Here is a 20,491-nt window from a genome sequence, read left to right on the forward strand (position 1 = left end):
TTTTCTTTGTTCCCTTTCTCTTGGAGCTGACAAAGATGTGCCTCACTGTGAGGCTGGTGAGGCACTGTAGGAAATTGCCCAGAAAAGTTTTGGATGCCTCAACCCTGGAAGTGTGCAAGGCCAGGTTGGACACCTCTTTGATCGACCCGGTTTAGTGGGTGGCGTCAGTGCCCGTCTGCTGAGGGCAGCGGGAGTGGAAATAAATGATCTTTAAGTTCCCTTCCAGCCCAGACCATTTCTAATGACATACGCTTTCACAGAGGCATCACCAGAGTGACAAATGTGCTCAGTGTTGGGCAGCGCTGAGTCCCCTTTGGACACCCTTGGAACTGACTCAGTCAGACGCGGCGGGAGACGCTGCACTCCTCCCACAGAGCCCATTCCTGCAGCCTTATTTACAAAGTTGGCCTTCCTGAGCACCCACTACACATGAGGAAGCCCTGCTTCCCGGGAAGTGGCCAGCCATCACTTGCTGAGGGAAGTTGGACATAAAATTATTTATTTTTCTGCTTTTCTCATACACGCATAACGCTTTGTGTTTGCTTTAGCAAACTGCCTTGTAACAAGCTCCAAGTTGTTTTCTCTTTTATTTTCTCTTCTCTGTCCACTGCACACATGGGATTGATAGAGTGGCGTGGTGAGCACCATCCATGCAGCCAAGGCCAACCTTGGGACAGCTGGTCATCCAGCCCAGGGCAAGAGCAGGAATGAGCTGCAGAAGCGGGCATGGGCTGTTGGCCAAAGGGAGACGTATTAGAGGGGAAGCAAGACCACAAAGCATATCTGAGCCACTTCCCGAATGCTCCAGAACACCAGGCTGCACATGAAAACTCATGTGCTCTCACGCAGAGATGAGGGAGAGAGGTGCATGTGTACAAGAAGAACAAGAGTGATGCCCTGAGAACTTTGCCACAAACAAACCCACAGGAATGACACAGGTTCACCTCACGTGCCCGCATGGAATGCCACCAGACCATGAAGCGAGCATTCTGCCGACTCTGACGTGTTTATGTCCTGGAAATACTTAGGCCTCTCATCCCGGCCCTAACAGAAGTCTTCACACAGGAACGCACACGGCAGAAGCCAGGAAATGAAGAGGCCGCAGTGTAGGAAACGAGGGCACAGCCCCTGCCATTAGCTGGGATGGTGCACATTTGCCATGAGCTGGTCACAAAATTATTACTTCCACCAAGGTGCTACTGGGCCTGAGGCAGTGCAGGACTGCTATAAAAGGCAGCCCAAGTCTCTGCTCTCGCATCCACTTCTCTCACCTCCTCCTCAGGAATCAGGTGAGTGGGAAGCCTCCAACCCCTCTCCTCCTTCTCTCCTCCTGCTTCCAGACCAGCTCTTTCCTGGCTGGAGGTCTCAGCTGATCGAGGCTGTCAGAGCCCAGGGCTGGCAGCTGCTTCTGCTGGGAGAAGGCAGGGGGGAGAAGATCTTGTGCAGAGAGAGGCTGGGACTTGGCTGAGGTGGCTCCTGGGCTTTGAGGTGGGCACTGCAGTGTGGGCCAGGAGGTGCCTTGGCTGCAGGGTGCTTGGGGGCACTGCTGCTTCTCAAGCGTCCTTACATTCTGCTTCTCCCTGCCCTCTGTGCCAGGTGCACCTGTGACCCCGAGCCATGTCCTGCTGCCAGCCCTGCAACCCTTGCTGCCAGCCCTGCGGCCCCTGCCCGCTGGCCAACAGCTGCAATGAGTGCTGTGTCAGGCAGTGCCAGAGCTCCACCGTGGCCATCCAGCCCTCCGCAGTCGTGGTGACCCTGCCCGGGCCCATCCTCAGCTCCTTCCCACAGAACACCGTGGTGGGATCCTCCACCTCCGCTGCTGTTGGCAGCATCCTCAGCTCTGGCGGAGTGCCCATCAGCTCTGGCGGCTTTGACATCTCCTGCATCACCAGCGGCTATGGCGGCAGATGCTGTCCCCCCTGCTAAATCTGCTGGCAACATCCTCGAGCAAGAACCTCCACGACCTCAGAACTTGGGGCTGGACTGAAGATGGATCTTGGGAACAACGGATTTAACCCCTTGGATTACTGCTGTTTTCTTCCACTCTCTTCCCCTCCCTCCCTTTCCTGTCAGCACCACTCAATGCCAGCCTACTGGGACCTGTTGGCCTCCCTCCGTTCCTCTGCAGGCCAGGCAGACGGACACCCCCACTGCACCTCAGTGGTTGCTCCTGGTGTCCTCTCTGAGCCTGTTCTTCCTTAGACTCAATAAAGTTGTTTTGCATCCAAACCTGGGCCTCTGCTTTCTCCTTCCTTGTGTGGCAACTCCTCCAGTGAGCTCAGGGCAAAAGGTGGACACAGCAGAGGGTGGACACTCCACGGTGGACTTTAATTTGTGCCTTTTCCATTGGAGCTGACAAACACATCCCTGGCTTCTCCAAAATGGTGACCAGCAGGAGAGGATGATGTTAAAAGGTCACCGGTGAGGGAATGGCAATCAGCAATGCCTGGGGATAGTCCACAACGTCCTCTCTTCAAACAGCTCCCTCACAATAAGCCTTCTGCCCACCTTCTGTCCAGACACGCAGGGCTGAGGGGTTTCACTGGCTCAACCAAGCATGAGAACAGAACCAAAATCCTCCTCACATCGTGCTGGCAGCTGCCACTTTTTCCCCTTCTGGGTGTGGGAGAGGAGCAAATCTTCCACCTTCTTGCCTCCACCTCCCAGACATGGTCAAACTCTTTTCGCCACATGCCTCGTGCTCTTTGACAGCATCCTTCTCCCATAGCTCCTGGCTCAGGACAAAGGCCACAGTGGCCACAGGACTCCCACATCTCCACAGAGCCACCAGAACCCGGTAACCTCCAAGTTTCTCCATGAGGCAGGAGCAAGGAGCCCGGGAAAGAGCGGAGTGTCCCAAGGCTGCCTGGAGGCAGCATCAAAGGGATGGCCTGGCTTTGGGACTGTCCTCGGTGTGCCGTGAGGGCCGTGGGCCTCTCCAGGTCCCTGCCGATAACACGGGGCTGAGTGTGTGCGAGTGGCTGGCACTGCTGGGCAGGGAAGTCCCTACGAGGCTTGCAATGGCTGGGCTGAGACGTGAGCTCAGGCACAGCTATGGACACACACACACACACACAGACACACAAACGGGCACTGACACATTGCCAGCCTGCCCAGGTGTGCACAGAGATGAACCCAGACGCACAGACCCCAGCAAACGTGCACAGGCGCACGGGCAGGGGGCTGCACACAAGTGCTCTGCCCTGTGCACAACCATCCCCGTGTAGGCCAGAGACTCTCAGGGGGTGTTCCCACGAGTGCACAAGCCCAGGGATGTGCAGGCACTCGCACACACTGGGGCACAGCCACGCTGCCACGCACATTATTGCGGGGCAGCACATGGGGCACAGGCCATGGCAAGGGATGTGACTCAGGAGCTGCTGGGCAGCTCCCAGCCAGAGCAGGGACACAGCACTCCAAGCAGGACAGAAGCTCAGGCAGCAGTGCTACAGGAGTCTCATGGATTGTGCAGGCCGAGGAGGAAGGCAAAGAGCTTCTACCCCATGGGAAAAGCACACAGGGGAACCCTTGGGCGACAATTCAAAGAGCAGAGGGCTGGGAGCAGATGAGGCCCTTCCAGTCAGCAGGAATTAGAAAAAATCTGGCAGGGACAAATCACCAGAGTGCCTCAGGCTGGCATCACCTGCCTCCTTGGCATCCCTTCTGCAATTAATTCATAATTTCATAATTTCTGCACACCAACACATCCTTGCCCTCAGGAAAACTGGAATCTCACATACCAGCTCTCAGAAGAAGTGTCCGTGAGGGAATGGGAATGATGTAGGCCAGGAAACGCAAAGTCATGGTAGAGGGAACCAGCACGTCATGCCGTACCATTCCCAGAGATCTTTCCATTCATTGGGATCACACAGGAAATTTATCACTCAGGCAGCACGGACTTTGAGCCCTGAGGCACTGTGGGGCCAGCATAAAAGGCAGCCTAACTGGTGGCTGTCTCATCCACTTCTGTCACCTCCTGCTCCTTGGGAACCAGGTGAGTTGGAAGCCCCTTTCTCCTCCACCCTCTCTAGGACAGGGTTGAGCTTTCCAGCCCTTGTTCCCGCTCCTTGTTCTTCTGGGGTGTTCTCCGATGGTGCTCGTGTGGGCAGAGGGGAGAGCGTGTGTTCTGGCCAGAGGCTGAGGCTGGGCTGAGGTGCTTCTTTGCATCCAGGCTGGGCAGCAGCACGGCTGGGGCTGGCTGAGCTCTGAAGGAGCGTGCTGGGCTGAGGCCCAGGATCCCCAGTTTGGGCCCGCACAGGCTGGAGCTGCGCAAGCAGCAGGGGCCTTGTGTTGCTGGGGGTGCCTTGCGGGCTGTGTCTCAGGTGTGCGTGTGCTCTGCTTCCTCCCTGCCCTCTGTGCCAGGTGCAGCGCCAGGCTCGAGACATGTCCTGCCCTGAGAAGTGCCAGCAGTGCCGGCCCTGCAACCCTTGCTGCCAGCCCTGCGGCCCCTGCCCGCTGGCCAACAGCTGCAATGAGTGCTGTGTCAGGCAGTGCCAGAGCTCCACCGTCGTCATTGAGCCGCCTGCTGTGCTGGTGACCCTGCCCGGGCCCATCCTCAGCTCCTTCCCACAGAACACCGTGGTGGGATCCTCCACCTCCGCTGCCGTTGGCAGCATCCTCAGCTCTGAAGGAGTGCCCATCAGCTCCGGGGGCTTTGACATCTCCTGCATCACCAGCGGCTATGGTGAAAGATGTTGTCGTCCCTGCTAAAGCTGCTGCCGCCACCAACATCCTCAGGCAAGAACCTCCACGACCTCAGAACACGCTGCTGGACTGAAGACAGAACTTTAAGACTCTGGATTTAGAGCTTCTGCCTATTGTTTCCTCTCCTCTCCTCGCCTCTCCTCTCCTCTCTTTTTTCTCTTCCTTTTCATTTCCTGTCAGCACCGCTCAATGCCAGCCCTAGTGGGACCTGCTGGCCTCCTTCCCTCTGCAGGCCGGCCAGATGGACACCCCCACTGCATCTTAGCGGCTGCTCCTGGTGCCCTCTGTGAGCCTCCTCCTTTTCTTCTTTTGACTCAATAAAGTTGGTTTTGCATTCAAACTTTGGCCTCCGATTTCTCCTTCTTCCTGTTGCAACTCTGCCTGTTTGCCCATTGGAAAAAGTGGAGGAAGCTGAGCGCTGGAATCCCGGCAGTGCAATTTTCTTTGTTCCCTTTCTCTTGGAGCTGACAAAGATGTGCCTCACTGTGAGGCTGGTGAGGCACTGTAGGAAATTGCCCAGAAAAGTTTTGGATGCCTCAACCCTGGAAGTGTGCAAGGCCAGGTTGGACACCTCTTTGATCGACCCGGTTTAGTGGGTGGCGTCAGTGCCCGTCTGCTGAGGGCAGCGGGAGTGGAAATAAATGATCTTTAAGTTCCCTTCCAGCCCAGACCATTTCTAATGACATACGCTTTCACAGAGGCATCACCAGAGTGACAAATGTGCTCAGTGTTGGGCAGCGCTGAGTCCCCTTTGGACACCCTTGGAACTGACTCAGTCAGACGCGGCGGGAGACGCTGCACTCCTCCCACAGAGCCCATTCCTGCAGCCTTATTTACAAAGTTGGCCTTCCTGAGCACCCACTACACATGAGGAAGCCCTGCTTCCCGGGAAGTGGCCAGCCATCACTTGCTGAGGGAAGTTGGACATAAAATTATTTATTTTTCTGCTTTTCTCATACACGCATAACGCTTTGTGTTTGCTTTAGCAAACTGCCTTGTAACAAGCTCCAAGTTGTTTTCTCTTTTATTTTCTCTTCTCTGTCCACTGCACACATGGGATTGATAGAGTGGCGTGGTGAGCACCATCCATGCAGCCAAGGCCAACCTTGGGACAGCTGGTCATCCAGCCCAGGGCAAGAGCAGGAATGAGCTGCAGAAGCGGGCATGGGCTGTTGGCCAAAGGGAGACGTATTAGAGGGGAAGCAAGACCACAAAGCATATCTGAGCCACTTCCCGAATGCTCCAGAACACCAGGCTGCACATGAAAACTCATGTGCTCTCACGCAGAGATGAGGGAGAGAGGTGCATGTGTACAAGAAGAACAAGAGTGATGCCCTGAGAACTTTGCCACAAACAAACCCACAGGAATGACACAGGTTCACCTCACGTGCCCGCATGGAATGCCACCAGACCATGAAGCGAGCATTCTGACGACTCTGACGTGTTTATGTCCTGGAAATACTTAGGCCTCTCATCCCGGCCCTAACAGAAGTCTTCACACAGGAACGCACACGGCAGAAGCCAGGAAATGAAGAGGCCGCAGTGTAGGAAACGAGGGCACAGCCCCTGCCATTAGCTGGGATGGTGCACATTTGCCATGAGCTGGTCACAAAATTATTACTTCCACCAAGGTGCTACTGGGCCTGAGGCAGTGCAGGACTGCTATAAAAGGCAGCCCAAGTCTCTGCTCTCGCATCCACTTCTCTCACCTCCTCCTCAGGAATCAGGTGAGTGGGAAGCCTCCAATCCTTCTCCTCCTTCTCTCCTCCTGCTTCCAGACCAGCTCTTTCCTGGCTGGAGGTCTCAGCTGATCGAGGCTGTCAGAGCCCAGGGCTGGCAGCTGCTTCTGCTGGGAGAAGGCAGGGGGGAGAAGATCTTGTGCAGAGAGAGGCTGGGACTTGGCTGAGGTGGCTCCTGGGCTTTGAGGTGGGCACTGCAGTGTGGGCCAGGAGGTGCCTTGGCTGCAGGGTGCTTGGGGGCACTGCTGATTCTCAAGCGTCCTTACATTCTGCTTCTCCCTGCCCTCTGTGCCAGGTGCACCTGTGACCCCGAGCCATGTCCTGCAACCCTTGCTGCCAGCCCTGCGGCCCCTGCCCGCTGGCCAACAGCTGCAATGAGTGCTGTGTCAGGCAGTGCCAGAGCTCCACCGTGGCCATCCAGCCCTCCCCAGTGGTGGTGACCCTGCCCGGGCCCATCCTCAGCTCCTTCCCACAGAACACCGTGGTGGGATCCTCCACCTCCGCTGCTGTTGGCAGCATCCTCAGCTCTGGCGGAGTGCCCATCAACTCTGGCGGCTTTGACATCTCCTGCATCACCAGCGGCTATGGCGGCAGATGCTGTCCCCCCTGCTAAATCTGCTGGCAACATCCTCGAGCAAGAACCTCCACGACCTCAGAACTTGGGGCTGGACTGAAGATGGATCTTGGGAACAACGGATTTAACCCCTTGGATTACTGCTGTTTTCTTCCACTCTCTTCCCCTCCCTCCCTTTCCTGTCAGCACCACTCAATGCCAGCCTACTGGGACCTGTTGGCCTCCCTCCGTTCCTCTGCAGGCCAGGCAGACGGACACCCCCACTGCACCTCAGTGGTTGCTCCTGGTGTCCTCTCTGAGCCTGTTCTTCCTTAGACTCAATAAAGTTGTTTTGCATCCAAACCTGGGCCTCTGCTTTCTCCTTCCTTGTGTGGCACCTCCTCCAGTGAGCTCAGGGCAAAAGGTGGACACAGCAGAGGGTGGACACTCCACGGTGGACTTTAATTTGTGCCTTTTCCATTGGAGCTGACAAACACATCCCTGGCTTCTCCAAAATGGTGACCAGCAGGAGAGGATGATGTTAAAAGGTCACCGGTGAGGGAATGGCAATCAGCAATGCCTGGGGATAGTCCACAACGTCCTCTCTTCAAACAGCTCCCTCACAATAAGCCTTCTGCCCACCTTCTGTCCAGACACGCAGGGCTGAGGGGTTTCACTGGCTCAACCAAGCATGAGAACAGAACCAAAATCCTCCTCACATCGTGCTGGCAGCTGCCACTTTTTCCCCTTCTGGGTGTGGGAGAGGAGCAAATCTTCCACCTTCTTGCCTCCACCTCCCAGACATGGTCAAACTCTTTTCTCCACATGCCTCGTGCTCTTTGACAGCATCCTTCTCCCATAGCTCCTGGCTCAGGACAAAGGCCACGGTGGCCACAGGACTCCCCCATCTCCACAGAGCCACCAGAACCCGGTAACCTCCAAGTTTCTCCATGAGGCAGGAGCAAGGAGCCCGGGAAAGAGCGGAGTGTCCCAAGGCTGCCTGGAGGCAGCATCAAAGGGATGGCCTGGCTTTGGGACTGTCCTCGGTGTGCCGTGAGGGCCGTGGGCCTCTCCAGGTCCCTGCCGATAACACGGGGCTGAGTGTGTGCGAGTGGCTGGCACTGCTGGGCAGGGAAGTCCCTACGAGGCTTGCAATGGCTGGGCTGAGACGTGAGCTCAGGCACAGCTGTGGACACACACACACAGACACACAAACGGGCACTGACACATTGCCAGCCTGCCCAGGTGTGCACAGAGATGAACCCAGACGCACAGACCCCAGCAAACGTGCACAGGCGCACGGGCAGGGGGCTGCACACAAGTGCTCTGCCCTGTGCACAACCATCCCCGTGTAGGCCAGAGGCTCTCAGGGGGTGTTCACACAAGTGCACAAGCCCAGGGATGTGCAGGCACTCGCACACACTGGGGCACAGCCACGCTGCCACGCACATTATTGCGGGGCAGCACATGGGGCACAGGCCATGGCAAGGGATGTGACTCAGGAGCTGCTGGGCAGCTCCCAGCCAGAGCAGGGACACAGCACTCCAAGCAGGACAGAAGCTCAGGCAGCAGTGCTACAGGAGTCTCATGGATTGTGCAGGCCGAGGAGGAAGGCAAAGAGCTTCTACCCCATGGGAAAAGCACACAGGGGAGCCCTTGGGTGACAATTCAAAGAGCAGAGGGCTGGGAGCAGATGAGGCCCTTCCAGTCAGCAGGAATTAGAAAAAATCTGGCAGGGACAAATCACCAGAGTGCCTCAGGCTGGCATCACCTGCCTCCTTGGCATCCCTTCTGCAATTAATTCATAATTTCATAATTTCTGCACACCAACACATCCTTGCCCTCAGGAAAACTGGAATCTCACATACCAGCTCTCAGAAGAAGTGTCCGTGAGGGAATGGGAATGATGTAGGCCAGGAAACGCAAAGTCATGGTAGAGGGAACCAGCACGTCATGCCGTACCATTCCCAGAGATCTTTCCATTCATTGGGATCACACAGGAAATTTATCACTCAGGCAGCACGGACTTTGAGCCCTGAGGCACTGTGGGGCCAGCATAAAAGGCAGCCTAACTGGTGGCTGTCTCATCCACTTCTGTCACCTCCTGCTCCTTGGGAACCAGGTGAGTTGGAAGCCCCTTTCTCCTCCACCCTCTCTAGGACAGGGTTGAGCTTTCCAGCCCTTGTTCCCGCTCCTTGTTCTTCTGGGGTGTTCTCCGATGGTGCTCGTGTGGGCAGAGGGGAGAGCGTGTGTTCTGGCCAGAGGCTGAGGCTGGGCTGAGGTGCTTCTTTGCATCCAGGCTGGGCAGCAGCACGGCTGGGGCTGGCTGAGCTCTGAAGGAGCGTGCTGGGCTGAGGCCCAGGATCCCCAGTTTGGGCCCGCACAGGCTGGAGCTGCGCAAGCAGCAGGGGCCTTGTGTTGCTGGGGGTGCCTTGCGGGCTGTGTCTCAGGTGTGCGTGTGCTCTGCTTCCTCCCTGCCCTCTGTGCCAGGTGCAGCGCCAGGCTCGAGACATGTCCTGCCCTGAGAAGTGCCAGCAGTGCCGGCCCTGCAACCCTTGCTGCCAGCCCTGCGGCCCCTGCCCGCTGGCCAACAGCTGCAATGAGTGCTGTGTCAGGCAGTGCCAGAGCTCCACCGTCGTCATTGAGCCGCCTGCTGTGCTGGTGACCCTGCCCGGGCCCATCCTCAGCTCCTTCCCACAGAACACCGTGGTGGGATCCTCCACCTCCGCTGCCGTTGGCAGCATCCTCAGCTCTGAAGGAGTGCCCATCAGCTCCGGGGGCTTTGACATCTCCTGCATCACCAGCGGCTATGGTGAAAGATGTTGTCGTCCCTGCTAAAGCTGCTGCCGCCACCAACATCCTCAGGCAAGAACCTCCACGACCTCAGAACACGCTGCTGGACTGAAGACAGAACTTTAAGACTCTGGATTTAGAGCTTCTGCCTATTGTTTCCTCTCCTCTCCTCGCCTCTCCTCTCCTCTCTTTTTTCTCTTCCTTTTCATTTCCTGTCAGCACCGCTCAATGCCAGCCCTAGTGGGACCTGCTGGCCTCCTTCCCTCTGCAGGCCGGCCAGATGGACACCCCCACTGCATCTTAGCGGCTGCTCCTGGTGCCCTCTGTGAGCCTCCTCCTTTTCTTCTTTTGACTCAATAAAGTTGGTTTTGCATTCAAACTTTGGCCTCCGATTTCTCCTTCTTCCTGTTGCAACTCTGCCTGTTTGCCCTTTGGAAAAAGTGGAGGAAGCTGAGCGCTGGAATCCCGGCAGTGCAATTTTCTTTGTTCCCTTTCTCTTGGAGCTGACAAAGATGTGCCTCACTGTGAGGCTGGTGAGGCACTGTAGGAAATTGCCCAGAAAAGTTTTGGATGCCTCAACCCTGGAAGTGTGCAAGGCCAGGTTGGACACCTCTTTGATCGACCCGGTTTAGTGGGTGGCGTCAGTGCCCGTCTGCTGAGGGCAGCGGGAGTGGAAATAAATGATCTTTAAGTTCCCTTCCAGCCCAGACCATTTCTAATGACATACGCTTTCACAGAGGCATCACCAGAGTGACAAATGTGCTCAGTGTTGGGCAGCGCTGAGTCCCCTTTGGACACCCTTGGAACTGACTCAGTCAGACGCGGCGGGAGACGCTGCACTCCTCCCACAGAGCCCATTCCTGCAGCCTTATTTACAAAGTTGGCCTTCCTGAGCACCCACTACACATGAGGAAGCCCTGCTTCCCGGGAAGTGGCCAGCCATCACTTGCTGAGGGAAGTTGGACATAAAATTATTTATTTTTCTGCTTTTCTCATACACGCATAACGCTTTGTGTTTGCTTTAGCAAACTGCCTTGTAACAAGCTCCAAGTTGTTTTCTCTTTTATTTTCTCTTCTCTGTCCACTGCACACATGGGATTGATAGAGTGGCGTGGTGAGCACCATCCATGCAGCCAAGGCCAACCTTGGGACAGCTGGTCATCCAGCCCAGGGCAAGAGCAGGAATGAGCTGCAGAAGCGGGCATGGGCTGTTGGCCAAAGGGAGACGTATTAGAGGGGAAGCAAGACCACAAAGCATATCTGAGCCACTTCCCGAATGCTCCAGAACACCAGGCTGCACATGAAAACTCATGTGCTCTCACGCAGAGATGAGGGAGAGAGGTGCATGTGTACAAGAAGAACAAGAGTGATGCCCTGAGAACTTTGCCACAAACAAACCCACAGGAATGACACAGGTTCACCTCACGTGCCCGCATGGAATGCCACCAGACCATGAAGCGAGCATTCTGCCGACTCTGACGTGTTTATGTCCTGGAAATACTTAGGCCTCTCATCCCGGCCCTAACAGAAGTCTTCACACAGGAACGCACACGGCAGAAGCCAGGAAATGAAGAGGCCGCAGTGTAGGAAACGAGGGCACAGCCCCTGCCATTAGCTGGGATGGTGCACATTTGCCATGAGCTGGTCACAAAATTATTACTTCCACCAAGGTGCTACTGGGCCTGAGGCAGTGCAGGACTGCTATAAAAGGCAGCCCAAGTCTCTGCTCTCGCATCCACTTCTCTCACCTCCTCCTCAGGAATCAGGTGAGTGGGAAGCCTCCAACCCCTCTCCTCCTTCTCTCCTCCTGCTTCCAGACCAGCTCTTTCCTGGCTGGAGGTCTCAGCTGATCGAGGCTGTCAGAGCCCAGGGCTGGCAGCTGCTTCTGCTGGGAGAAGGCAGGGGGGAGAAGATCTTGTGCAGAGAGAGGCTGGGACTTGGCTGAGGTGGCTCCTGGGCTTTGAGGTGGGCACTGCAGTGTGGGCCAGGAGGTGCCTTGGCTGCAGGGTGCTTGGGGGCACTGCTGATTCTCAAGCGTCCTTACATTCTGCTTCTCCCTGCCCTCTGTGCCAGGTGCACCTGTGACCCCGAGCCATGTCCTGCTGCCAGCCCTGCAACCCTTGCTGCCAGCCCTGCGGCCCCTGCCCGCTGGCCAACAGCTGCAATGAGTGCTGTGTCAGGCAGTGCCAGAGCTCCACCGTGGCCATCCAGCCCTCCCCAGTGGTGGTGACCCTGCCCGGGCCCATCCTCAGCTCCTTCCCACAGAACACCGTGGTGGGATCCTCCACCTCCGCTGCTGTTGGCAGCATCCTCAGCTCTGGCGGAGTGCCCATCAGCTCTGGCGGCTTTGACATCTCCTGCATCACCAGCGGCTATGGCGGCAGATGCTGTCCCCCCTGCTAAATCTGCTGGCAACATCCTCGAGCAAGAACCTCCACGACCTCAGAACTTGGGGCTGGACTGAAGATGGATCTTGGGAACAACGGATTTAACCCCTTGGATTACTGCTGTTTTCTTCCACTCTCTTCCCCTCCCTCCCTTTCCTGTCAGCACCACTCAATGCCAGCCTACTGGGACCTGTTGGCCTCCCTCCGTTCCTCTGCAGGCCAGGCAGACGGACACCCCCACTGCACCTCAGTGGTTGCTCCTGGTGTCCTCTCTGAGCCTGTTCTTCCTTAGACTCAATAAAGTTGTTTTGCATCCAAACCTGGGCCTCTGCTTTCTCCTTCCTTGTGTGGCACCTCCTCCAGTGAGCTCAGGGCAAAAGGTGGACACAGCAGAGGGTGGACACTCCACGGTGGACTTTAATTTGTGCCTTTTCCATTGGAGCTGACAAACACATCCCTGGCTTCTCCAAAATGGTGACCAGCAGGAGAGGATGATGTTAAAAGGTCACCGGTGAGGGAATGGCAATCAGCAATGCCTGGGGATAGTCCACAACGTCCTCTCTTCAAACAGCTCCCTCACAATAAGCCTTCTGCCCACCTTCTGTCCAGACACGCAGGGCTGAGGGGTTTCACTGGCTCAACCAAGCATGAGAACAGAACCAAAATCCTCCTCACATCGTGCTGGCAGCTGCCACTTTTTCCCCTTCTGGGTGTGGGAGAGGAGCAAATCTTCCACCTTCTTGCCTCCACCTCCCAGACATGGTCAAACTCTTTTCTCCACATGCCTCGTGCTCTTTGACAGCATCCTTCTCCCATAGCTCCTGGCTCAGGACAAAGGCCACGGTGGCCACAGGACTCCCCCATCTCCACAGAGCCACCAGAACCCGGTAACCTCCAAGTTTCTCCATGAGGCAGGAGCAAGGAGCCCGGGAAAGAGCGGAGTGTCCCAAGGCTGCCTGGAGGCAGCATCAAAGGGATGGCCTGGCTTTGGGACTGTCCTCGGTGTGCCGTGAGGGCCGTGGGCCTCTCCAGGTCCCTGCCGATAACACGGGGCTGAGTGTGTGCGAGTGGCTGGCACTGCTGGGCAGGGAAGTCCCTACGAGGCTTGCAATGGCTGGGCTGAGACGTGAGCTCAGGCACAGCTGTGGACACACACACACACACACACAGACACACAAACGGGCACTGACACATTGCCAGCCTGCCCAGGTGTGCACAGAGATGAACCCAGACGCACAGACCCCAGCAAACGTGCACAGGCGCACGGGCAGGGGGCTGCACACAAGTGCTCTGCCCTGTGCACAACCATCCCCGTGTAGGCCAGAGGCTCTCAGGGGGTGTTCCCACGAGTGCACAAGCCCAGGGATGTGCAGGCACTCGCACACACTGGGGCACAGCCACGCTGCCACGCACATTATTGCGGGGCAGCACATGGGGCACAGGCCATGGCAAGGGATGTGACTCAGGAGCTGCTGGGCAGCTCCCAGCCAGAGCAGGGACACAGCACTCCAAGCAGGACAGAAGCTCAGGCAGCAGTGCTACAGGAGTCTCATGGATTGTGCAGGCCGAGGAGGAAGGCAAAGAGCTTCTACCCCATGGGAAAAGCACACAGGGGAGCCCTTGGGCGACAATTCAAAGAGCAGAGGGCTGGGAGCAGATGAGGCCCTTCCAGTCAGCAGGAATTAGAAAAAATCTGGCAGGGACAAATCACCAGAGTGCCTCAGGCTGGCATCACCTGCCTCCTTGGCATCCCTTCTGCAATTAATTCATAATTTCATAATTTCTGCACACCAACACATCCTTGCCCTCAGGAAAACTGGAATCTCACATACCAGCTCTCAGAAGAAGTGTCCGTGAGGGAATGGGAATGATGTAGGCCAGGAAATGCAAAGTCATGGTAGAGGGAACCAGCACGTCATGCCGTACCATTCCCAGAGATCTTTCCATTCATTGGGATCACACAGGAAATTTATCACTCAGGCAGCACGGACTTTGAGCCCTGAGGCACTGTGGGGCCAGCATAAAAGGCAGCCTAACTGGTGGCTGTCTCATCCACTTCTGTCACCTCCTGCTCCTTGGGAACCAGGTGAGTTGGAAGCCCCTTTCTCCTCCACCCTCTCTAGGACAGGGTTGAGCTTTCCAGCCCTTGTTCCCGCTCCTTGTTCTTCTGGGGTGTTCTCCGATGGTGCTCGTGTGGGCAGAGGGGAGAGCGTGTGTTCTGGCCAGAGGCTGAGGCTGGGCTGAGGTGCTTCTTTGCATCCAGGCTGGGCAGCAGCACGGCTGGGGCTGGCTGAGCTCTGAAGGAGCGTGCTGGGCTGAGGCCCAGGATCCCCAGTTTGGGCCCGCACAGGCTGGAGCTGCGCAAGCAGCAGGGGCCTTGTGTTGCTGGGGGTGCCTTGCGGGCTGTGTCTCAGGTGTGCGTGTGCTCTGCTTCCTCCCTGCCCTCTGTGCCAGGTGCAGCGCCAGGCTCGAGACATGTCCTGCCCTGAGAAGTGCCAGCAGTGCCGGCCCTGCAACCCTTGCTGCCAGCCCTGCGGCCCCTGCCCGCTGGCCAACAGCTGCAATGAGTGCTGTGTCAGGCAGTGCCAGAGCTCCACCGTCGTCATTGAGCCGCCTGCTGTGCTGGTGACCCTGCCCGGGCCCATCCTCAGCTCCTTCCCACAGAACACCGTGGTGGGATCCTCCACCTCCGCTGCCGTTGGCAGCATCCTCAGCTCTGAAGGAGTGCCCATCAGCTCCGGGGGCTTTGACATCTCCTGCATCACCAGCGGCTATGGTGAAAGATGTTGTCGTCCCTGCTAAAGCTGCTGCCGCCACCAACATCCTCAGGCAAGAACCTCCACGACCTCAGAACACGCTGCTGGACTGAAGACAGAACTTTAAGACTCTGGATTTAGAGCTTCTGCCTATTGTTTCCTCTCCTCTCCTCGCCTCTCCTCTCCTCTCTTTTTTCTCTTCCTTTTCATTTCCTGTCAGCACCGCTCAATGCCAGCCCTAGTGGGACCTGCTGGCCTCCTTCCCTCTGCAGGCCGGCCAGATGGACACCCCCACTGCATCTTAGCGGCTGCTCCTGGTGCCCTCTGTGAGCCTCCTCCTTTTCTTCTTTTGACTCAATAAAGTTGGTTTTGCATTCAAACTTTGGCCTCCGATTTCTCCTTCTTCCTGTTGCAACTCTGCCTGTTTGCCCTTTGGAAAAAGTGGAGGAAGCTGAGCGCTGGAATCCCGGCAGTGCAATTTTCTTTGTTCCCTTTCTCTTGGAGCTGACAAAGATGTGCCTCACTGTGAGGCTGGTGAGGCACTGTAGGAAATTGCCCAGAAAAGTTTTGGATGCCTCAACCCTGGAAGTGTGCAAGGCCAGGTTGGACACCTCTTTGATCGACCCGGTTTAGTGGGTGGCGTCAGTGCCCGTCTGCTGAGGGCAGCGGGAGTGGAAATAAATGATCTTTAAGTTCCCTTCCAGCCCAGACCATTTCTAATGACATACGCTTTCACAGAGGCATCACCAGAGTGACAAATGTGCTCAGTGTTGGGCAGCGCTGAGTCCCCTTTGGACACCCTTGGAACTGACTCAGTCAGACGCGGCGGGAGACGCTGCACTCCTCCCACAGAGCCCATTCCTGCAGCCTTATTTACAAAGTTGGCCTTCCTGAGCACCCACTACACATGAGGAAGCCCTGCTTCCCGGGAAGTGGCCAGCCATCACTTGCTGAGGGAAGTTGGACATAAAATTATTTATTTTTCTGCTTTTCTCATACACGCATAACGCTTTGTGTTTGCTTTAGCAAACTGCCTTGTAACAAGCTCCAAGTTGTTTTCTCTTTTATTTTCTCTTCTCTGTCCACTGCACACATGGGATTGATAGAGTGGCGTGGTGAGCACCATCCATGCAGCCAAGGCCAACCTTGGGACAGCTGGTCATCCAGCCCAGGGCAAGAGCAGGAATGAGCTGCAGAAGCGGGCATGGGCTGTTGGCCAAAGGGAGACGTATTAGAGGGGAAGCAAGACCACAAAGCATATCTGAGCCACTTCCCGAATGCTCCAGAACACCAGGCTGCACATGAAAACTCATGTGCTCTCACGCAGAGATGAGGGAGAGAGGTGCATGTGTACAAGAAGAACAAGAGTGATGCCCTGAGAACTTTGCCACAAACAAACCCACAGGAATGACACAGGTTCACCTCACGTGCCCGCATGGAATGCCACCAGACCATGAAGCGAGCATTCTGCCGACTCTGACGTGTTTATGTCCTGGAAATACTTAGGCCTCTCATCCCGGCCCTAACAGAAGTCTTCACACAGGAACGCACACGGCAGAAGCCAGGAAATGAAGAGGCCGCAGTGTAGGAAACGAGGGCACAGCCCCTGCCATTAGCTGGGATGGTGCACATTTGCCATGAGCTGGTCACAAAATTATTACTTCCACCAAGGTGCTACTGGGCCTGAGGCAGTGCAGGACTGCTATAAAAGGCAGCCCAAGTCTCTGCTCTCGCATCCACTTCTCTCACCTCCTCCTCAGGAATCAGGTGAGTGGGAAGCCTCCAACCCCTCTCCTCCTTCTCTCCTCCTGCTTCCAGACCAGCTCTTTCCTGGCTGGAGGTCTCAGCTGATCGAGGCTGTCAGAGCCCAGGGCTGGCAGCTGCTTCTGCTGGGAGAAGGCAGGGGGGAGAAGATCTTGTGCAGAGAGAGGCTGGGACTTGGCTGAGGTGGCTCCTGGGCTTTGAGGTGGGCACTGCAGTGTGGGCCAGGAGGTGCCTTGGCTGCAGGGTGCTTGGGGGCACTGCTGATTCTCAAGCGTCCTTACATTCTGCTTCTCCCTGCCCTCTGTGCCAGGTGCACCTGTGACCCCGAGCCATGTCCTGCAACCCTTGCTGCCAGCCCTGCGGCCCCTGCCCGCTGGCCAACAGCTGCAATGAGTGCTGTGTCAGGCAGTGCCAGAGCTCCACCGTGGCCATCCAGCCCTCCCCAGTGGTGGTGACCCTGCCCGGGCCCATCCTCAGCTCCTTCCCACAGAACACCGTGGTGGGATCCTCCACCTCCGCTGCTGTTGGCAGCATCCTCAGCTCTGGCGGAGTGCCCATCAGCTCTGGCGGCTTTGACATCTCCTGCATCACCAGCGGCTATGGCGGCAGATGCTGTCCCCCCTGCTAAATCTGCTGGCAACATCCTCGAGCAAGAACCTCCACGACCTCAGAACTTGGGGCTGGACTGAAGATGGATCTTGGGAACAACGGATTTAACCCCTTGGATTACTGCTGTTTTCTTCCACTCTCTTCCCCTCCCTCCCTTTCCTGTCAGCACCACTCAATGCCAGCCTACTGGGACCTGTTGGCCTCCCTCCGTTCCTCTGCAGGCCAGGCAGACGGACACCCCCACTGCACCTCAGTGGTTGCTCCTGGTGTCCTCTCTGAGCCTGTTCTTCCTTAGACTCAATAAAGTTGTTTTGCATCCAAACCTGGGCCTCTGCTTTCTCCTTCCTTGTGTGGCACCTCCTCCAGTGAGCTCAGGGCAAAAGGTGGACACAGCAGAGGGTGGACACTCCACGGTGGACTTTAATTTGTGCCTTTTCCATTGGAGCTGACAAACACATCCCTGGCTTCTCCAAAATGGTGACCAGCAGGAGAGGATGATGTTAAAAGGTCACCGGTGAGGGAATGGCAATCAGCAATGCCTGGGGATAGTCCACAACGTCCTCTCTTCAAACAGCTCCCTCACAATAAGCCTTCTGCCCACCTTCTGTCCAGACACGCAGGGCTGAGGGGTTTCACTGGCTCAACCAAGCATGAGAACAGAACCAAAATCCTCCTCACATCGTGCTGGCAGCTGCCACTTTTTCCCCTTCTGGGTGTGGGAGAGGAGCAAATCTTCCACCTTCTTGCCTCCACCTCCCAGACATGGTCAAACTCTTTTCTCCACATGCCTCGTGCTCTTTGACAGCATCCTTCTCCCATAGCTCCTGGCTCAGGACAAAGGCCACGGTGGCCACAGGACTCCCCCATCTCCACAGAGCCACCAGAACCCGGTAACCTCCAAGTTTCTCCATGAGGCAGGAGCAAGGAGCCCGGGAAAGAGCGGAGTGTCCCAAGGCTGCCTGGAGGCAGCATCAAAGGGATGGCCTGGCTTTGGGACTGTCCTCGGTGTGCCGTGAGGGCCGTGGGCCTCTCCAGGTCCCTGCCGATAACACGGGGCTGAGTGTGTGCGAGTGGCTGGCACTGCTGGGCAGGGAAGTCCCTACGAGGCTTGCAATGGCTGGGCTGAGACGTGAGCTCAGGCACAGCTGTGGACACACACACACAGACACACAAACGGGCACTGACACATTGCCAGCCTGCCCAGGTGTGCACAGAGATGAACCCAGACGCACAGACCCCAGCAAACGTGCACAGGCGCACGGGCAGGGGGCTGCACACAAGTGCTCTGCCCTGTGCACAACCATCCCCGTGTAGGCCAGAGGCTCTCAGGGGGTGTTCACACAAGTGCACAAGCCCAGGGATGTGCAGGCACTCGCACACACTGGGGCACAGCCACGCTGCCACGCACATTATTGCGGGGCAGCACATGGGGCACAGGCCATGGCAAGGGATGTGACTCAGGAGCTGCTGGGCAGCTCCCAGCCAGAGCAGGGACACAGCACTCCAAGCAGGACAGAAGCTCAGGCAGCAGTGCTACAGGAGTCTCATGGATTGTGCAGGCCGAGGAGGAAGGCAAAGAGCTTCTACCCCATGGGAAAAGCACACAGGGGAGCCCTTGGGCGACAATTCAAAGAGCAGAGGGCTGGGAGCAGATGAGGCCCTTCCAGTCAGCAGGAATTAGAAAAAATCTGGCAGGGACAAATCACCAGAGTGCCTCAGGCTGGCATCACCTGCCTCCTTGGCATCCCTTCTGCAATTAATTCATAATTTCATAATTTCTGCACACCAACACATCCTTGCCCTCAGGAAAACTGGAATCTCACATACCAGCTCTCAGAAGAAGTGTCCGTGAGGGAATGGGAATGATGTAGGCCAGGAAACGCAAAGTCATGGTAGAGGGAACCAGCACGTCATGCCGTACCATTCCCAGAGATCTTTCCATTCATTGGGATCACACAGGAAATTTATCACTCAGGCAGCACGGACTTTGAGCCCTGAGGCACTGTGGGGCCAGCATAAAAGGCAGCCTAACTGGTGGCTGTCTCATCCACTTCTGTCACCTCCTGCTCCTTGGGAACCAGGTGAGTTGGAAGCCCCTTTCTCCTCCACCCTCTCTAGGACAGGGTTGAGCTTTCCAGCCCTTGTTCCCGCTCCTTGTTCTTCTGGGGTGTTCTCCGATGGTGCTCGTGTGGGCAGAGGGGAGAGCGTGTGTTCTGGCCAGAGGCTGAGGCTGGGCTGAGGTGCTTCTTTGCATCCAGGCTGGGCAGCAGCACGGCTGGGGCTGGCTGAGCTCTGAAGGAGCGTGCTGGGCTGAGGCCCAGGATCCCCAGTTTGGGCCCGCACAGGCTGGAGCTGCGCAAGCAGCAGGGGCCTTGTGTTGCTGGGGGTGCCTTGCGGGCTGTGTCTCAGGTGTGCGTGTGCTCTGCTTCCTCCCTGCCCTCTGTGCCAGGTGCAGCGCCAGGCTCGAGACATGTCCTGCCCTGAGAAGTGCCAGCAGTGCCGGCCCTGCAACCCTTGCTGCCAGCCCTGCGGCCCCTGCCCGCTGGCCAACAGCTGCAATGAGTGCTGTGTCAGGCAGTGCCAGAGCTCCACCGTCGTCATTGAGCCGCCTGCTGTGCTGGTGACCCTGCCCGGGCCCATCCTCAGCTCCTTCCCACAGAACACCGTGGTGGGATCCTCCACCTCCGCTGCCGTTGGCAGCATCCTCAGCTCTGAAGGAGTGCCCATCAGCTCCGGGGGCTTTGACATCTCCTGCATCACCAGCGGCTATGGTGAAAGATGTTGTCGTCCCTGCTAAAGCTGCTGCCGCCACCAACATCCTCAGGCAAGAACCTCCACGACCTCAGAACACGCTGCTGGACTGAAGACAGAACTTTAAGACTCTGGATTTAGAGCTTCTGCCTATTGTTTCCTCTCCTCTCCTCGCCTCTCCTCTCCTCTCTTTTTTCTCTTCCTTTTCATTTCCTGTCAGCACCGCTCAATGCCAGCCCTAGTGGGACCTGCTGGCCTCCTTCCCTCTGCAGGCCGGCCAGATGGACACCCCCACTGCATCTTAGCGGCTGCTCCTGGTGCCCTCTGTGAGCCTCCTCCTTTTCTTCTTTTGACTCAATAAAGTTGGTTTTGCATTCAAACTTTGGCCTCTGATTTCTCCTTCTTCCTGTTGCAACTCTGCCTGTTTGCCCATTG

At 56.8% G+C, this 20,491-nt stretch overlaps 7 protein-coding genes and 1 pseudogene across 10 annotated transcripts; all 8 read left to right on the plus strand.

Annotated features, from left to right (window-relative positions):
* Positions 1-1,182: 1,182 nt before the first annotated feature.
* On the plus strand, positions 1,183-2,229 carry LOC125331300 (feather keratin Cos1-2-like). Of its 2 annotated transcripts, none has more exons than XM_048315142.1 (2): positions 1,183-1,289; positions 1,597-2,229. In XM_048315142.1, exon 2 carries the CDS (start codon positions 1,618-1,620, stop codon positions 1,924-1,926), a length of 309 nt encoding a protein of 102 aa, XP_048171099.1. In that variant the 5' UTR covers positions 1,183-1,289; positions 1,597-1,617; the 3' UTR covers positions 1,927-2,229. The 2 variants fall into 2 exon arrangements, with proteins under 2 accessions (XP_048171099.1, XP_048171100.1); XM_048315143.1 differs by lacking the exon at positions 1,183-1,289 and adding an exon at positions 1,348-1,488.
* Positions 2,230-3,900: 1,671 nt separating this feature from the next.
* LOC125335408 (feather keratin Cos1-1/Cos1-3/Cos2-1-like) lies at positions 3,901-5,044 on the plus strand. The gene is made up of 2 exons (XM_048323012.1): positions 3,901-3,994; positions 4,363-5,044. The coding sequence occupies exon 2, from the start codon at positions 4,384-4,386 to the stop codon at positions 4,708-4,710; it is 327 nt and encodes a 108-aa protein (XP_048178969.1). The 5' UTR covers positions 3,901-3,994; positions 4,363-4,383; the 3' UTR covers positions 4,711-5,044.
* Positions 5,045-6,324: 1,280 nt separating this feature from the next.
* On the plus strand, positions 6,325-7,359 carry LOC125335416 (feather keratin Cos1-2-like). 2 transcript variants are annotated; one of them, XM_048323024.1, is made up of 2 exons: positions 6,325-6,431; positions 6,739-7,359. In XM_048323024.1, the coding sequence occupies exon 2, from the start codon at positions 6,760-6,762 to the stop codon at positions 7,054-7,056; it is 297 nt and encodes a 98-aa protein (XP_048178981.1). In that variant the 5' UTR covers positions 6,325-6,431; positions 6,739-6,759; the 3' UTR covers positions 7,057-7,359. The 2 variants fall into 2 exon arrangements, with proteins under 2 accessions (XP_048178981.1, XP_048178990.1); XM_048323033.1 differs by lacking the exon at positions 6,325-6,431 and adding an exon at positions 6,520-6,630.
* Positions 7,360-9,024: 1,665 nt separating this feature from the next.
* Positions 9,025-10,168, plus strand: LOC125335427 (feather keratin Cos1-1/Cos1-3/Cos2-1-like). The gene is made up of 2 exons (XM_048323042.1): positions 9,025-9,118; positions 9,487-10,168. The coding sequence occupies exon 2, from the start codon at positions 9,508-9,510 to the stop codon at positions 9,832-9,834; it is 327 nt and encodes a 108-aa protein (XP_048178999.1). The 5' UTR covers positions 9,025-9,118; positions 9,487-9,507; the 3' UTR covers positions 9,835-10,168.
* Positions 10,169-11,410: 1,242 nt separating this feature from the next.
* LOC125331325 lies at positions 11,411-12,495 on the plus strand (annotated as a pseudogene).
* A 1,673-nt stretch (positions 12,496-14,168) lies between these two features.
* Positions 14,169-15,312, plus strand: LOC125335434 (feather keratin Cos1-1/Cos1-3/Cos2-1-like). The gene is made up of 2 exons (XM_048323054.1): positions 14,169-14,262; positions 14,631-15,312. The coding sequence occupies exon 2, from the start codon at positions 14,652-14,654 to the stop codon at positions 14,976-14,978; it is 327 nt and encodes a 108-aa protein (XP_048179011.1). The 5' UTR covers positions 14,169-14,262; positions 14,631-14,651; the 3' UTR covers positions 14,979-15,312.
* A 1,279-nt stretch (positions 15,313-16,591) lies between these two features.
* Positions 16,592-17,627, plus strand: LOC125335441 (feather keratin Cos1-2-like). 2 transcript variants are annotated; one of them, XM_048323066.1, is made up of 2 exons: positions 16,592-16,699; positions 17,007-17,627. In XM_048323066.1, exon 2 carries the CDS (start codon positions 17,028-17,030, stop codon positions 17,322-17,324), a length of 297 nt encoding a protein of 98 aa, XP_048179023.1. In that variant the 5' UTR covers positions 16,592-16,699; positions 17,007-17,027; the 3' UTR covers positions 17,325-17,627. The 2 variants fall into 2 exon arrangements, with proteins under 2 accessions (XP_048179023.1, XP_048179033.1); XM_048323076.1 differs by lacking the exon at positions 16,592-16,699 and adding an exon at positions 16,777-16,898.
* A 1,665-nt stretch (positions 17,628-19,292) lies between these two features.
* LOC125331330 (feather keratin Cos1-1/Cos1-3/Cos2-1-like) lies at positions 19,293-20,436 on the plus strand. The gene is made up of 2 exons (XM_048315161.1): positions 19,293-19,386; positions 19,755-20,436. The coding sequence occupies exon 2, from the start codon at positions 19,776-19,778 to the stop codon at positions 20,100-20,102; it is 327 nt and encodes a 108-aa protein (XP_048171118.1). The 5' UTR covers positions 19,293-19,386; positions 19,755-19,775; the 3' UTR covers positions 20,103-20,436.
* Positions 20,437-20,491: the final 55 nt, after the last annotated feature.

The sequence above is a fragment of the Corvus hawaiiensis genome, chromosome 1, assembly GCF_020740725.1.
Source record: "Corvus hawaiiensis isolate bCorHaw1 chromosome 1, bCorHaw1.pri.cur, whole genome shotgun sequence".
NCBI lineage: Eukaryota > Metazoa > Chordata > Aves > Passeriformes > Corvidae > Corvus > Corvus hawaiiensis.

Excerpts from the sequence above, each read along its gene's own strand:
- LOC125331300 (XM_048315142.1), top strand. The coding sequence starts at position 1,618 with ATGTCCTGCTGCCAGCCCTGCAACCCTTGCTGCCAGCCCTGCGGCCCC.
- LOC125335441 (XM_048323066.1), top strand. The coding sequence starts at position 17,028 with ATGTCCTGCAACCCTTGCTGCCAGCCCTGCGGCCCCTGCCCGCTGGCC.
- LOC125331330 (XM_048315161.1), top strand. The coding sequence starts at position 19,776 with ATGTCCTGCCCTGAGAAGTGCCAGCAGTGCCGGCCCTGCAACCCTTGC.
- LOC125335427 (XM_048323042.1), top strand. The coding sequence starts at position 9,508 with ATGTCCTGCCCTGAGAAGTGCCAGCAGTGCCGGCCCTGCAACCCTTGC.
- LOC125335416 (XM_048323024.1), top strand. The coding sequence starts at position 6,760 with ATGTCCTGCAACCCTTGCTGCCAGCCCTGCGGCCCCTGCCCGCTGGCC.
- LOC125335408 (XM_048323012.1), top strand. The coding sequence starts at position 4,384 with ATGTCCTGCCCTGAGAAGTGCCAGCAGTGCCGGCCCTGCAACCCTTGC.
- LOC125335434 (XM_048323054.1), top strand. The coding sequence starts at position 14,652 with ATGTCCTGCCCTGAGAAGTGCCAGCAGTGCCGGCCCTGCAACCCTTGC.